Here is a 14,222-nt window from a genome sequence, read left to right on the forward strand (position 1 = left end):
GAAATGTTAAATGCCAATTAAAGATCGCACATATAGGGCTTCAAATGTCTCTATGGCTTCAATCAGCCTAAATGAAACGCAGCATTTCAATGTTATCTTCCAATGGTGGTTAAAGTGTCTTTCATTTTATTTTGCGACAAGTAAATAATGACTTAAAAGCTAAATGCGTACATAATGGCATAGAGATTATTGATGTGATATAAAAAATGGTTACAATTGTTAAAGAGACAACTAATAGTACCCTTTTTATTATATTTTCTTACAAATTATCAAAAACATATATATGTATGTATGTATAAAAAATCATAAATATATAAAATAATGAGATAAAATTACAAAGAACAAACTGATAATATCCAAATTTTAGATATATGTATGCTAAAGATCAAATTATAAGGAGTCAAAAAATAGGAGACAGGGGGATGACATTAGAGCTTCGATGTGTGGTGATGCAGCATTTAATCCAAAAATCCCATATCCTCAATTGGTAGGTTTTTACAATACTGTTCCATTTTACTGTTCTCCGAAATCTGGCCGTTTTCTCGTTTAAAACGATAGTAGCTAAATTTGGCCAATTGCCAGCGTAGTTTAACTGTTTTGACATCACCTAAACAAACAAGAAAACCGCTTAATATAGATCTCTCAAAATCGGTGCAAATTTATTACACTCACGTTTATAGGCAGACAACTTTCCACATATTTCTTGCCAATAATTATCACGCACCATAATGTCATTGTAGTCAACGTGCTTGGTATTCCAAATTGCAGGATATTCTCGTACATATTGTACCAACTTTTCCAAGAATTCCTTATCATCCTCCATATCTTGAAGTTTCTTAGGAGCTTCTGCAGGTGTCGGGCTACTCGCAGATGCCTCCTTTTCAGGAGCATCAGAATTTGTGTCTTTTTCTGCATCACCCTCGTCTTCATCTCCACCCTCATTACCATCTTCAGTGCTTGCAGCATCCTTAGTAGCTGTCTCAACTTTAGTTTCCTCATCCTCACTGTCATCCAATTCAAAACAATCTTCAAAGAGTCCATTATTTTCATTGCGTAGTTCTTGCTCATCAATTCTATAGAGGAAATATAATTTGGCAAGATATTTCGAATATTTAAGTTCGAGATTGGAACGATCTCCTTCAGATTTTATAGTTTTTAAACGGAATGTTTTATACATTTCATATAAATGTTCCCATCGATCGCGTATGTAGTTGGTAGAAATGGCTGCAAAGTTAAGGAAATTTTTTTAATTTGAATTCAATAGAATGGACTTAATATGTACTCTGACTGAAGGAAAGTAAATAAAATAAATAACAATAACCAAAAAAAATAAAAATAAAAAAAAATAAAAATAAAAAAATAAAATAAAAATAAATAAAATTAAAAAAAAAATTAAAATAAAAAAATAAAAATAAAAACAAATAAAAAAACAAATAAAAAAAAAAAATAAAAAAAAATAAAAAAGATAAAAAGAATAATAAATGAAAAGAAATTTGAAAAGAAATAATAGTAAAAAATTAATAAAAAAAAAGAATAAAAAAAAAACGAATAGAAAATAAGTTAATATAAAAAAAAATAAAAAAATAAATATAAAAAATATATAAATAAATATAAAAAAATAAATATAAAAAATATATAAATAAATATAAAAAAATAAATATAAAAAATATATAAATAAATATAAAAAAATAAATATAAAAAAATAAATATAAAAAATATATAAATAAATATAAAAAAATAAATAAAATAAAAGTAAAGTAAAAACAAAAATAAAAAGAAAATAAAATAAATATAAAAAATAAAATAAAAATAACTATAAATTAAAAAAATACAATAAAAACAATAAAAAAAATTAAACAAAATAAAAAAAATTTTAAAATATAAAAATAAGTATAAGTATAAAAAATATAAAGAAAATAAACATAAAATAAAATAAAATAAAAATAAAATAAAAATAAAATAAAATAATATAAAAAAATATAATATATAAAATAAAAAAAATAATATAAAAAAATATAAAATATAAATTAAAAATATAAAAATTAAATTAAAAATATAAAAATAATATTAAAAATATAAAAATGATATTAAAAATATTAAAATTTAATTAAAAATATTAAAATTTAATTAAAAATATAAAAAATAAATTAAAAATAAAAAAATTAAATTAAAGATATAAAAATCAAATTAAAAGTATAAAAATTAAATTAAAAATATAAAAATTTAATTTAAAAAAATGCAATGAAAAATAAAATTAAAAAATTAATAAATAAAATAAAAAAATAATATAAAAAAATAAAATAAAAAAAAAATAAAAAAATAAAATAAAAAAATAAAATAAAATAAAAAATAAACTAAAAAAATAAACTAAAAATAAAATAAACTAAAAAATAAAATAAAAAATAAACTAAAAATAAAACATAAATAAAATAAAAAAACAAACTAAAAATAAAATAAAAAAAAACAAACTAAAAATAAAATAAAAAAAACATAAACTAAAAATAAAATAAAAAAACATAAACTAAAAATAAATAAAAAAAAACGAAACAAAAAATAAAAAAAAAATAAACTAAAAATAAAATAAAAAAAATAAAATAAAAAAAAATTAAAATAAAAAAAAAAATGAAATAAAAATAAAATAAAAAAAAAATAAAAAAAAAATAAAAAAAAATAAAATAAAAAAAAATTAAAATAAAAAAAAAATGAAATAAAAATAAAAATAAAATAAAAAAAAAAATAAAAAAAAAATAAAAAAAATAAAAAAAAAATAAAAAAAAATAAAAAAAAATAAAAAAAAATAAAAAAAAATAAAAAAAATAAAAAAAATAAAAAAAAATAAAAAAAATAAAATAAAATAAAATAAAAAAAATAAAATAAACTAAAAATAAAAAAAATTAACTGAAAATAAAAAAATAAATAATAAAAAAATAAAAAAAATAAATAATAAAAAAATAAATAATAAAAAAATAAATTATAAAAAAATAAATAGTAAAAAAATAAATAATAAAAAAATAAATAATAAAAAATAAATAATAAAAAAATAGATAATAAAAAAAATAAATAATAAAAAAATAAATAGTAAAAAAATAAATAATAAAAAAATAAATAATAAAAAAATAAATAATAAAAAAATAAAATAAATAATAAAAAAATAAATAATAAAAAAATAAATAATAAAAAAATAAATAATAAAAAAATAAATAATAAAAAAAAAAATAATAAAAAAATAAATAATAAAAAAATAAATAAAAAAAATAAATAATAAAAAATAATAAAAAATAAATAAAAAATAAATAATAATATAAATAAAAAAATAAATAAAAAAATAAATAAAAAAATAAATAAAAAAATAAATAAAAAAAATAAATAATAAAAAAATAAATAAAAAAATAAAAAAAATAAATAATAAAAAAATACGTTAACAAAATCTCACAAATACAAGAAATGCGAAAAAAAAATTAGGAAACACCCTAAAATTGGAAACAAAATAAAAAGACACAATTAAATAAATAAAAGAGCAAAAAATTAACAGCCAAAAATAAATAAAAATAATAATGATAAAAAACAACCCAAAAAAGGCCAAACCAAAAATTAAAGCCAATTTTTTATTATAAATAACGAAAATAAAAAAGCAAAAAATTATAAAAAAGCAAAAAAAACCAAAAAAAGTTAATAAAAAAAACTGATAAAAATCCAAAAAATAACAAAAACAAAAAAATATAAAAAGACAAAGTAATCAACTACAAAAGAACTATAAAAGAAAGAATAAAATAAAGAATTATAAAATAACAATTACATAATAAAAACCTACAAAATAAAAAACTACAAAATAAAAAAGAACACAAAATAAAACACTACAAAATAAAACAAAATACGAAATAAAAAAAATACAAAATAAAAACAAAAAACTACAAAAATGGAAAATTACCAATAAAAATACAACAACAAATTACATTTAAAAAAAATAAAAAAAAAAAAAACTAAAATAAATAAATACAACTAAATAATAAAAAATTCAATAATAAAAGAAACAGAATTAATAAATAAATCTATATCAAATACAAAAAAAAAAGAGTTTCACGTATATTAAATAACTTACTTTTCAATGATTTCTGCAACTGATTCCAGACGGTCGTTCGAGTTTGTTCATCAATTTTATCTGCTTCTGGATCCATAGATTTTCGCCACAGTACCGGGTTGGTTTTGACAAATGTTATTATTTTCAGATCCAAGGGTTCTATATCAATGGGTTTAGTATGATCTTTGCTTCCTTCATTTTTACCAGCAAACTCTTCATTTCCTTGCCGTTGCAAACTTTTCTCAACCTCATCCAAATGTTGTCTGTCAAAAGTGTCTCCATCATCTTCGCCGCAATCAACGGGCACCCATTGGCTTAAGGGTAGATCACGATTGGCCAAGAAAGCCATGGCTTTATCAAAGTGGCCATTGAAACGTTTGCCATCGGCAACACGTTTCTCAATTCGAACAAAACGTTTACGTATATTCTTCCATCTTAGCTTAATATTTTCATTCGGGTCAAAATGTGCTGCTATTATGAGCCATTGTTTGCGGGTAACTTCAAAATTTCCATAATCCGGATGCCGAGTGCACCATATAGAGGGATATTGGGAGACTAGACGTGTTAGCTTACGATCATAAGCGTGTGATTCTTCATTGCGACGCATTGACTCTTCAGTGCCTTGGGCATAATTGCCATAACCGGTCATTGATCGATAGGCATCGTCATCGTCGTCATCAAAAAAGGACTCATCGGGTTCTTCATTCTCTTCGTTCTCCAGGCTATAGCCGGGATCTTCGTCTCCTGGCCAACGCGATTTCCTTTCATCCCGCGGTGCTTCAAGTAAACTATCTTCGCCATTGTCATCTTCCGATATTTCATCGTTTGATCTACCCTGACCCAAGGCAAATAGAGGCGGTAAAGGAGACTTGGCTCCATCTTCGCCTTCTTTAAGATTGGCATGTAGACTCTTGCGGTATTCATAGACTTGGTTGTGAAAACTATTGGAACCGGTATTAAACAGATCCACATCATCCAATTGACCATAACAGACATAATCAACAGCTACAGGCATGAAAGATATAGAAAAAGATGAAGATGTTGATAAAACGTCAAATGAGTTTAATTTCATTGCCTTCAGACATTTTTCACTTTTTTACTTTTTAAATTGATTTTTTTTTTTTTTTTTTTTTGAGGGAAAAGTATAAAAAGAAAGCAAGGACAACACATGGACCAAAAATCAAGTAACTTTTATCTTTGTTTATTATTTTGTTCAAAGTTTTAACATTGCTTTCTCAAATATTTATCAAGTCCATATGATAGCTTCACCGCTATATTCGCAGCAAAAGAGCCGGAAGTCAATGAAATATAACTCATTTTCAGTTAGTTTTTTTTTCTTGTACTTACATTCCGGTTTACATTTTAATTTAAGGGCAACTCTTTTTTTGTAAACTTTAACAAACACTTTTATTTTGATTTTTTTTTTTTATTAAAAATCACTTAATTTAAGTCCATGTGTAGTGGAAAATGACTTAAGACAATGACATTATAATTACAAACAGACTTATGTAGCAAAAAGTTCACTATGTGCTCAAGTTAGTCTTTTCGAAGTTTTGTAGACTAGGGATATATTGGACTAATAATTACAAGGTATATTCCCTTTATTCAGATAATCCATTTTGCCCAGCTTGGAGAAAAAGTTTTATTGCATTAATTTTATTTCATTATTTTTAATTTTCACAACTTAGCTTGTTTGAGTAGTAGTCTACACACAGAAAATAGATTTTTTTAAATGGGTTTTGAGGAGAAGATACTGCCAGTTTTGCAGATATATCTATATATATACTAGCTGGACAGGGCCCGCTCCGCTGCGCCTTCTTTCACTCTTATTTTATCTGAGCCCTCTACGGTCACGTCAGGAAATAAGTCCTGCTTGGGTGTGCTGGTACGGCCTTTCAGATATTTCACGCCAATGTGAATAGTATATTGGTGCTCTTCTAACAAATACCTTTCATTGGAGCCTTATATTGCTATGGTCGGTTAATAGAGGGTGATTTTTTTGAGGTTAGGATTTTCATGCATTAGTATTTGACAGATCACGTGGGATTTCAGACATGGTGTCAAAGAGAAAGATGCTCAGTATGCTTTGACATTTCATCATGAATAGACTTACTAACGAGCAACGCTTGCAAATCATTGAATTTTATTACCAAAATCAGTGTTCGGTTCGAAATGTGTTCATTCACCGTAACGTTGCGTCCAACAGCATCTTTGAAAAAATACGGTCCAATGATTCCACCAGCGTACAAACCACACCAAACAGTGCATTTTTCGGGATGCATGGGCAGTTCTTGAACGGCTTCTGGTTGCTCTTCACTCCAAATGCGGCAAATTTGCTTATTTACGTAGCCATTCAACCAGAAATGAGCCTCATCGCTGAACAAAATTTGTCAAAATTTGAACACATTTCGAACCGAACACTGATTTTGGTAATAAAATTCAATGATTTGCAAGCGTTGCTCGTTAGTAAGTCTATTCATGATGAATGGCAAAGCATACTGAGCATCTTTCTCTTTGACACGATGTCTGAAATCCCACGTGATCTGTCAAATACTAATGCATGAAAATCCTAACCTCAAAAAAATCACCCTTTATGTCCGGTAGGGGGTGTTCTTGAGGGTGAGGTGGACGCCCATATATCAGATTCGTGATCTAGTCTCAAATACCTTTCATTTGAGCCCCATATTGTCATTATTGGTTTGGAGGTGGGGCGACCTCCTATATATCCCACCCATATGCGAGATCTGGCGTTTTTGGAAATAGGGAAAGAGGAAGGTCCGTCCATTAAAGTTTGGATGTTAGATCTACTTCATTCTCTTGGATTTGGTGGTGGATGGGAGTAGCCAAACTCTTTGCCCCGAAAGTAGATATCAGATTAATACTCCACTCCCGAAAACCGCATTGGAGCTACATATTACTACAGTCGGTAAATATGTGTGTGGTTTCGGGGGAGTTTTTAAGGTGAGGCATCCCTGAAACACTTGGCCATGAAACATATACAGACATGAGCCCCTTTTTGCCATAATCCACAAATATGTACAGTTTGAGGGGTAGGAAGGGTAGGGAGGCCACACACGTACTTAGCCCTGAACAAATATCAGAATCGTTGTCTACTCTCAAATGTCTTTAATTTAAGCACCAATTGCGATTAGTTTACCTATGAGGGAGTTTATGGGGGTGGCACGACCCCCAAACATTGGCCTCAAAATTGGATATCAAATTCTCTTTCTACTATCAAATACCCATTATTTGTCATCATAGTAGGCAATCATGACCGGTTTTGAAGGGAGTTTAGAGTCGAACCCTGAAGTAATATCAGCATTTAGGGTAACATTTTATTGCCAAGTTCTAAATCTAAACCAAATCTTCCAAACGAAAATCATAAGAGACTGATAACAGTGTAACAAACTTATTGTTGCCACCTTTTTATAAGGCATTAAGCCAAATAGCCATAGTAGGCAATCATGACCGGTTTTGAAGGGAGTTTAGAGTCGAACCCTGAAGTAATATCAGCATTTAGGGTAAAATTTTATTGCCAAGTTTCAAATCTAAACCAAATCCTCCAAACGAAAATCATAAGAGAGTGGCAACAGTGTAACAAACTTATTGTTGCCACCTTTTTATAAGACATTAAAGCCAAATATCTACAATACAATAGGGTAGGGCATTTGCAAAAGTCGATTAGAGATAATTTTGAACGCATAGATGGCACTGTATTCATTGGGATGGAACCACTTTCACATAATCTATAATAAGTACAAAATATGTATATAAGCCCAATGCATGCGCGTATTAATTTAGTCGATAAATAAATTTATTTAAGGGCTCACAGATACAAAATTATATTGGGTTGCCCAAAAAGTAATTGCGGATTTTTTAAAAGAAAGTAAATGCATTTTTAATAAAACTTAGAATGAACTTCAATCAAATATACTTTTTTTACACTTTTTTTTCTAAAGCAAGCTAAAAGTAGCAGCTGATAACTGACAGAAGAAAGAATGCAATTACAGAGTCACAAGCTGTAAAAAAATTTGTCAACGCCGACTATATGAAAAATCCGCAATTACTTTTTGGGCAACCCAATACTTAAAATATCAAATTTTAGAAAAATCGCTAAAAGATTGGGTTCACCACTACTTGTACGTAAAATATAACTGAAAGATGGGGCTTATTTTTACTAACGATATACTTTAGTTATATTTACATATTGAACGTCTTTGTCAAAGCCATGAGAGATAATTTACACGTTTATAATCATAATTCGTTTGATCTTGTGGTTGCTACACATGATAAAGCATATAAAAACTATAATATCAATTAGGAAGTGTCCAGACATTTTACAGCCTAGTGGGAATTTGCGCCACCGTTCCCACAGGGTTGTATAGTTGATTTCGTTGTTGGGCTAATGACTTTACTTTGTATACATTTGCCTAGCGCGTATGTACCAACATCGTGTAGAGCAACGAACGTTAATTTTGCATGCTTGAAGGCAAGGCGGATTTAATAAGTTGGTCTCACGCGAGCAGCTGTTAACAGCCGACCGGGTTTGACAGTATTAAATGTCAGATTTTTGTTTGCATTCTCTTTGTTGTTATCTTCTTTCTCGCATATTCTCTGCTCATGTATGACCACGTATACACACAAGCACACAAATTTCTTTACCTGTGTTTTCAAAACGTCGATCAGCTTGATAGCAAGATGGCGAATTGCACCATTGATTTGTGGTTGCTGTACAAATGAGACCACTTTCAATTGTTTCGCCATGGCGTGAAGGCATGTATAGCGCCAGCATGCTGGCTTTGTATACAGTTCTTAAGGCTGACGGCAGAGTGCGAGCGAGAAGAGTTGATTTTATGGGCCGCTAGACGGCGCTAAAGACCTCTGAGTGTATTTCGTTATTCTATAGCGCAAATGATGTCTGAGTGAATTGTAAATGTTAAGCTGCAAGCGAGCCGGCGCTTGTGTGAGCGATAATACGTGTTGTGAACAGTGTTGCCACTTAAGAAAATTTTTTCCTACAAAAATGTAAGAAAAATCCTACCAAAAAATGTTCTACAAGCCAAAGATGCGGCATTCATACATATGTTTTTATAACTACCACCGAAGAATTGTTGTCATTCCATTTGCAACACATCAAATTATACATTCTCAACCCTCTAAGGTATATATACTATTGGGTTGCCCAAAAAGTAATTGCGGATTTTTTAAAAGAAAGTAAATGGATTTTTAATAAAACTTAGAATGAAGTTTAATCAAATATACTTTTTTTACACTTTTTTTCTAAAGCAAACTAAAAGTAACAGCTGATAACTGACAGAAGAAAGAATGCAATTACAGAGTCACAAGTTGTGAAAAAATTTGTCAACGCCGACTATATGAAAAATACGCAATTACTTTTTGGGCAACCCAATATACATAGTTCAAAGTTGCTTCAAATGCTGATATGCAAATTTGCTCATAAACATTCCATTAAGGAACAGGGGAGTCTTCACACATATCAACTAGTGCTGTCCTTTTTAAAGCCGAGTCCAAACGGAGTACCGCAGTTGGACTTTTTGGGTTTGAGTGCGTTTATGGGCTCAGCGTTATAGGCCGTCATCTTCTTCTGATCTTCCGATAAGTTCATAAAAGCCTTCTTTTTGTCCCAATTTCAAGGCTCAACTTCGATAAAGCGATCTTGCGATTTAAGATCAATAGCCCATAAATTCGCATTTTCTATCCATTTCTCCTTAACAGTGTGTTGCATGAACCTCTCAACATACAAATATGGACTAGACCCGATCTACCAAGAGAATAAAAACCTACCAAAAATGGCAACACTGTTTTTGAAATGGTATATAGCAACAACTCGTTTTATCTCTGTTTGATTTTCTTTGTTTATTTGGAACGAGTTTGCTCACCTATAGGAGCTAGACGTGGATCGGCACCTCCACATATAGACGTGTGGCTGCAATAACAACAGAATTAATGCAATATAGAAATCGAGTTTTTTTCTAGTTTTTCGTCGGGCAGTATTGGGGATTTTATGAAATACGACCAGTTCTTCTCTAATTTGTGTTAAATTTTCGTCAAAATATACTCAAAGGTATTTACTGTCAACCTGGTATAATCAAACAATTTCTCCGAGTTATTTCTATAGTGTCGCATTGTTTCTAGCTCGCAATCTTCATCCAGCCTTATATAACGCAAGGTAAAATTAAAGCAAAGTTTTAAACAACTATGAAACTTTTTTCTATTGAGGTAAAATACTGTTCAAATAAAAATAAAGATTTGTATATAATATTTATCAAAAAAATTAACTTCTAAAACTTGTTTTATTAATGTCACCCTACAACCTATTATTATTTGAAGAAATCGCTGGCAATTTTACGGTATTTATACAGGTAAGCTGACACGAAGTGTTACCAAGTTCAAACTGATGGCTCATTATATTGTTTAAAAGCCACCAAAAGCATTTGCTTCCCAGTTTATTTAAAAATAAAATAATTCGTGATGGTCAGCGTAATAGTGTTATTCCGTTATATTATGCCAGAAAAGCATAACCATTTATTGTTGGCGAACTCAAACAACTCAAAGTGAACAAAATGTTTGTGTATCGCACCATTATTCATTATAGAGTTGCCAAACGCCTGGTGGTAGTCCGAAACAAGTAAGAGCGTGCTAAGTTCGGCCATGCCGAGTCTTATATACCCTCAACCATGGATCGCATTTGTAGAGTTCTCTGCGCGGTATCTCTTTTAAGGTAAACAAAAAATAATGAATAAGAGCTGTTATGTTAGTGGAGCTATATCAAGGCTGATTCGAACCATAAATGAATTGAATGCTGAACATTGCAGAAGTCATCGTGTAATATTTCAATCCATTCGGATAAGAATTGCGGCTTGTATATGGGAGCTGTATCAAGCTATGGGTCGATTCAGGCCATATTAGGCACGTATGTTAAAGGTCACGAGAGAAGCCGTTATACAAAATTTGTGCCAAATCGGATGACAATTGCGCGCTCCCTAGGCGCAAGAAATCAAGGTCCCAGATCGTTTTATATGACAGCTTTTTCAAGGTTATATTACCGCCAAACAATGCGCAGTTGTTGGAAATCATAATAAAACACCACGTGCAAAATTTCAGCCAAATCGGATGAGAATTGCGCCCTCCAGCGGCTCAAGAAGTAATGATCCAAGATCACTTTATATGGCAGCTATAGCAGGTTATGAACCGATATAGACTATGCTTAGCACAGTTTTTGGAAGTAATTCCAAAACACCGTGTGCAAAATTTCAGCCAAATCGGACGAGAATTGCGCCCTCTAGAGGCCCAAGAAGTCAAAACCCAAGATCGGATTATATGGCTGCTATACCAGATTATGTACCGATTTGTGACATAATCAGCACAGTTGTTGAAAGTCATAACAAAACACCTTATGCAAAATTATAGCCAATTCGAATAAGAATTGCGCCCTCTAAAAGTCAAAAAGAAGTCAAGACCCAGATCGGTTTATATGGCGGCTATATCAGGTTATGAACCGGTTTCAACCATATTTAGCACAGTTGGAAGTGATACCAAAACACCGTGTGCAAAATTTCACTCAAGTCAGACGAGAATTGCGCCCTCTAGAGGCTCAAGAAGTCAAAACCCAAGATCGGTTTATATGGCAGCTATATCAAAACGTGGACCGATTTGGCCATTTACAATCCCAACCGAACTAAACTAATAAAAAGTGTTTGTGCAAAATTTATGCGCCCAGCTTTACTCCTTCAAAAGTTTGCGTGCTTTCAACAGACAGACGGATGGATCGACTTAGAATGTCATGACAATCAAGAATATATACTTTATGGGGCCTTAGACGCATATTTCGAGGTGTTAAAGAGAATGACGAAATTATTGGGTTGCCCAAAAAGTAATTGTCGGTAATATATTGGGTTGCCCAAAAAGTAATTGCGAATTTTTTAAAAGAAGGTAAAAGCATTTTTAATAATCTTTTTTTCTAAAGCAAGCTAAAAGTAACAGCTGATAACTGACAGAAGAAAGAATGCAATTACAAAGTCACAAGCTGTGAAAAAATTTGTCAACGCCGACAATATGAAAAATCCGCAATTACTTTTTGGGCAACCCATTAATAGTAATATAGTCGGCGTTGACAAATTTTTTCAACGGCTTGTGACTCTGTAATTGCATTCTTTCTTCTGTCAGTTATCAGCTGTTACTTTTAGCTTGCTTTTGAAAAAAAGTACGCCAAATATTTGTTTACATTTGTTTGTTTGGCGTCAATTTTAATATGGGTACCACGTGTATTGAAAGAAATTCATTTAACAAACCGAATCAACGCTTGTGATATGCACCTTAAACGCAATGAATTCGATCCGTTTTTAAAACGAATCATAACTGGAGATGAAAAATGGATTGTTTACAACGTTAGTCGAAAACGATCATGGTCCAAGCATGGTGAACCAGCTCAAACCACTTCAAAGGCTGATATCCACCAAAAGAAGGTTATGCTGTCTGTTTGGTGCGATTGGAAGGGTGTGGTATATTTTGAGCTGCTTCCAAGGAACCAAACGATTAATTCGGATGTTTACTGTCAACAATTGGACAAATTGAATACAGCCATCAAGGAGAAGCGACCAGAATTGGTCAATCGTAAAGGTGTCATATTCCACCAGGACAACGCTAGACCGCACACATCTTTGGTCACTCGCCAAAAACTGAGTGAGCTTGGCTGGGAACTTTCGATGCATCCACCATATAGCCCTGACCTTGCACCATCAGACTACCATTTATTTCGATCTTTGCAGAACTCCTTAAATGGTAAAACTTTCGGCAATGATGAGGCTATAAAATCGCACTTGGTTCATTTGTTTGTAGATAAAGGCCAGAAGTTCTATGAGCGTGGAATACTAAATTTGCCAGGAAGATGGCAAAAGGTTATCGAACAAAATGCCAATTATATATTTGATTAAAGTTCATTCTAAGTGGTGAGGGTATAAAAATTGCAAGAACACTTGAAATGACATGTGAAGAGTCAAATTCAACAAAATCCAAGCCGTAGTGGCCATAAAATGGCTTAAGACCTAGAAATATCCTAAGAAAGGATGCAACATATATTCAAAAACATGTCGAAGGTAAAGCTTTGTGAATTTGTTCATGAACATCCCATTAAAGAACAGCTCCAAACTTTTCATATATCAATGGGTGCTGCCTATTCAAATTTAAGCTCAACGATAAGTTACGTCCTTTATATAGCCAAGTACGAATGTTGTGATACCTCTTTGGGTAGAAGTTTTTACATGGCTGCCACAGCAAATTGTACAGTACCTCACAAATGTCGCCACCATTAGGAGGATATGGATAGGAGATGTCCGTCATAAGCGGACAAACAGGTAAACTCGAAGGAGCAAAGAAGTTGCTGCGTTTGCACGAACGTGGGGAATATTGGGAACATCGTGATAATATGGGCATCTGTGAACTCCGATGGACGCTTTCCAATCGTTTCATTAAGACCGGCGTTAAAGTTAATGCGACTTAGTATCGGGAAAATGTTTGAAACTGCTTTGGAGACGTGATCATGCAAACATTTCGGTCGTAGAATATGGACATACCAACAGGACTCAACACCATAAAATAAAGCACATGTGAAACAAGAGTAGCTTTGCACTCTATTCGTCCACTGTCGCTAGATAACAATCCAATGGACTTTTTCTATAAAATAATATGCCAAAATGGATGCGCTGAAGAGAAAACCACTTAACGGGAATGGTCCAAAATACCAGCAGATTACACTCGTGCAGCTTGCAACTCGCTTTTTGACCGACTCAGAGGAATACTCAAGGCAAATCTTGTCATAATCGAGCAAAAGTGAATGGATTCTGAAATTTAGATTACTTCACATATTTTTGTTGAATTGGTAACACTTCGTGTCACCTACCCCGTATATAGTCAGTAGCATTTTATGCAATTATGCTGTTAAGTCAATCGCATGTTCCATAGTCAGTTAATCGGTATGCACAAAATTCTGCATTACTCACAAACGAGTGAGTTAATAATATTCCTTATTCCACAATCTGGTTCCCGGCTCCCGGGATTTTTTCCTTATTCCACAATCTTGTTCCAAGCTTCCGGGATTTTTTTCTTATCCTTAAAATTTAAATAC

At 31.0% G+C, this 14,222-nt stretch overlaps 1 protein-coding gene across 3 annotated transcripts in view; it reads right to left on the minus strand.

Moving 5' to 3' along the window:
- The window catches only part of LOC106090979 (uncharacterized), a 36,163-nt gene that overhangs the window by 6,219 nt on the left and 15,722 nt on the right, over window positions 1-14,222 (minus strand). Inside the window, exons 5-7 of one of the 3 annotated variants that reach the window (XM_013257351.2) lie at window positions 4,100-5,083; window positions 673-1,224; window positions 85-607 (exon numbers count right to left, since the gene is read on the minus strand). The exons of the other annotated variants lie outside the window; for them this stretch is intronic. Coding sequence (XP_013112805.1) covers window positions 459-607; window positions 673-1,224; window positions 4,100-5,083 — 1,685 coding nt within the window. The 3' untranslated portion in view covers window positions 85-458. Of the gene's footprint in view, window positions 1-84; window positions 608-672; window positions 1,225-4,099; window positions 5,084-14,222 lie in introns of those variants that run through there. 3 annotated transcript variants of the gene reach the window in all.

The sequence above is a fragment of the Stomoxys calcitrans genome, chromosome 5, assembly GCF_963082655.1.
Source record: "Stomoxys calcitrans chromosome 5, idStoCalc2.1, whole genome shotgun sequence".
NCBI classification, from domain to species: Eukaryota; Metazoa; Arthropoda; class Insecta; order Diptera; family Muscidae; genus Stomoxys; species Stomoxys calcitrans.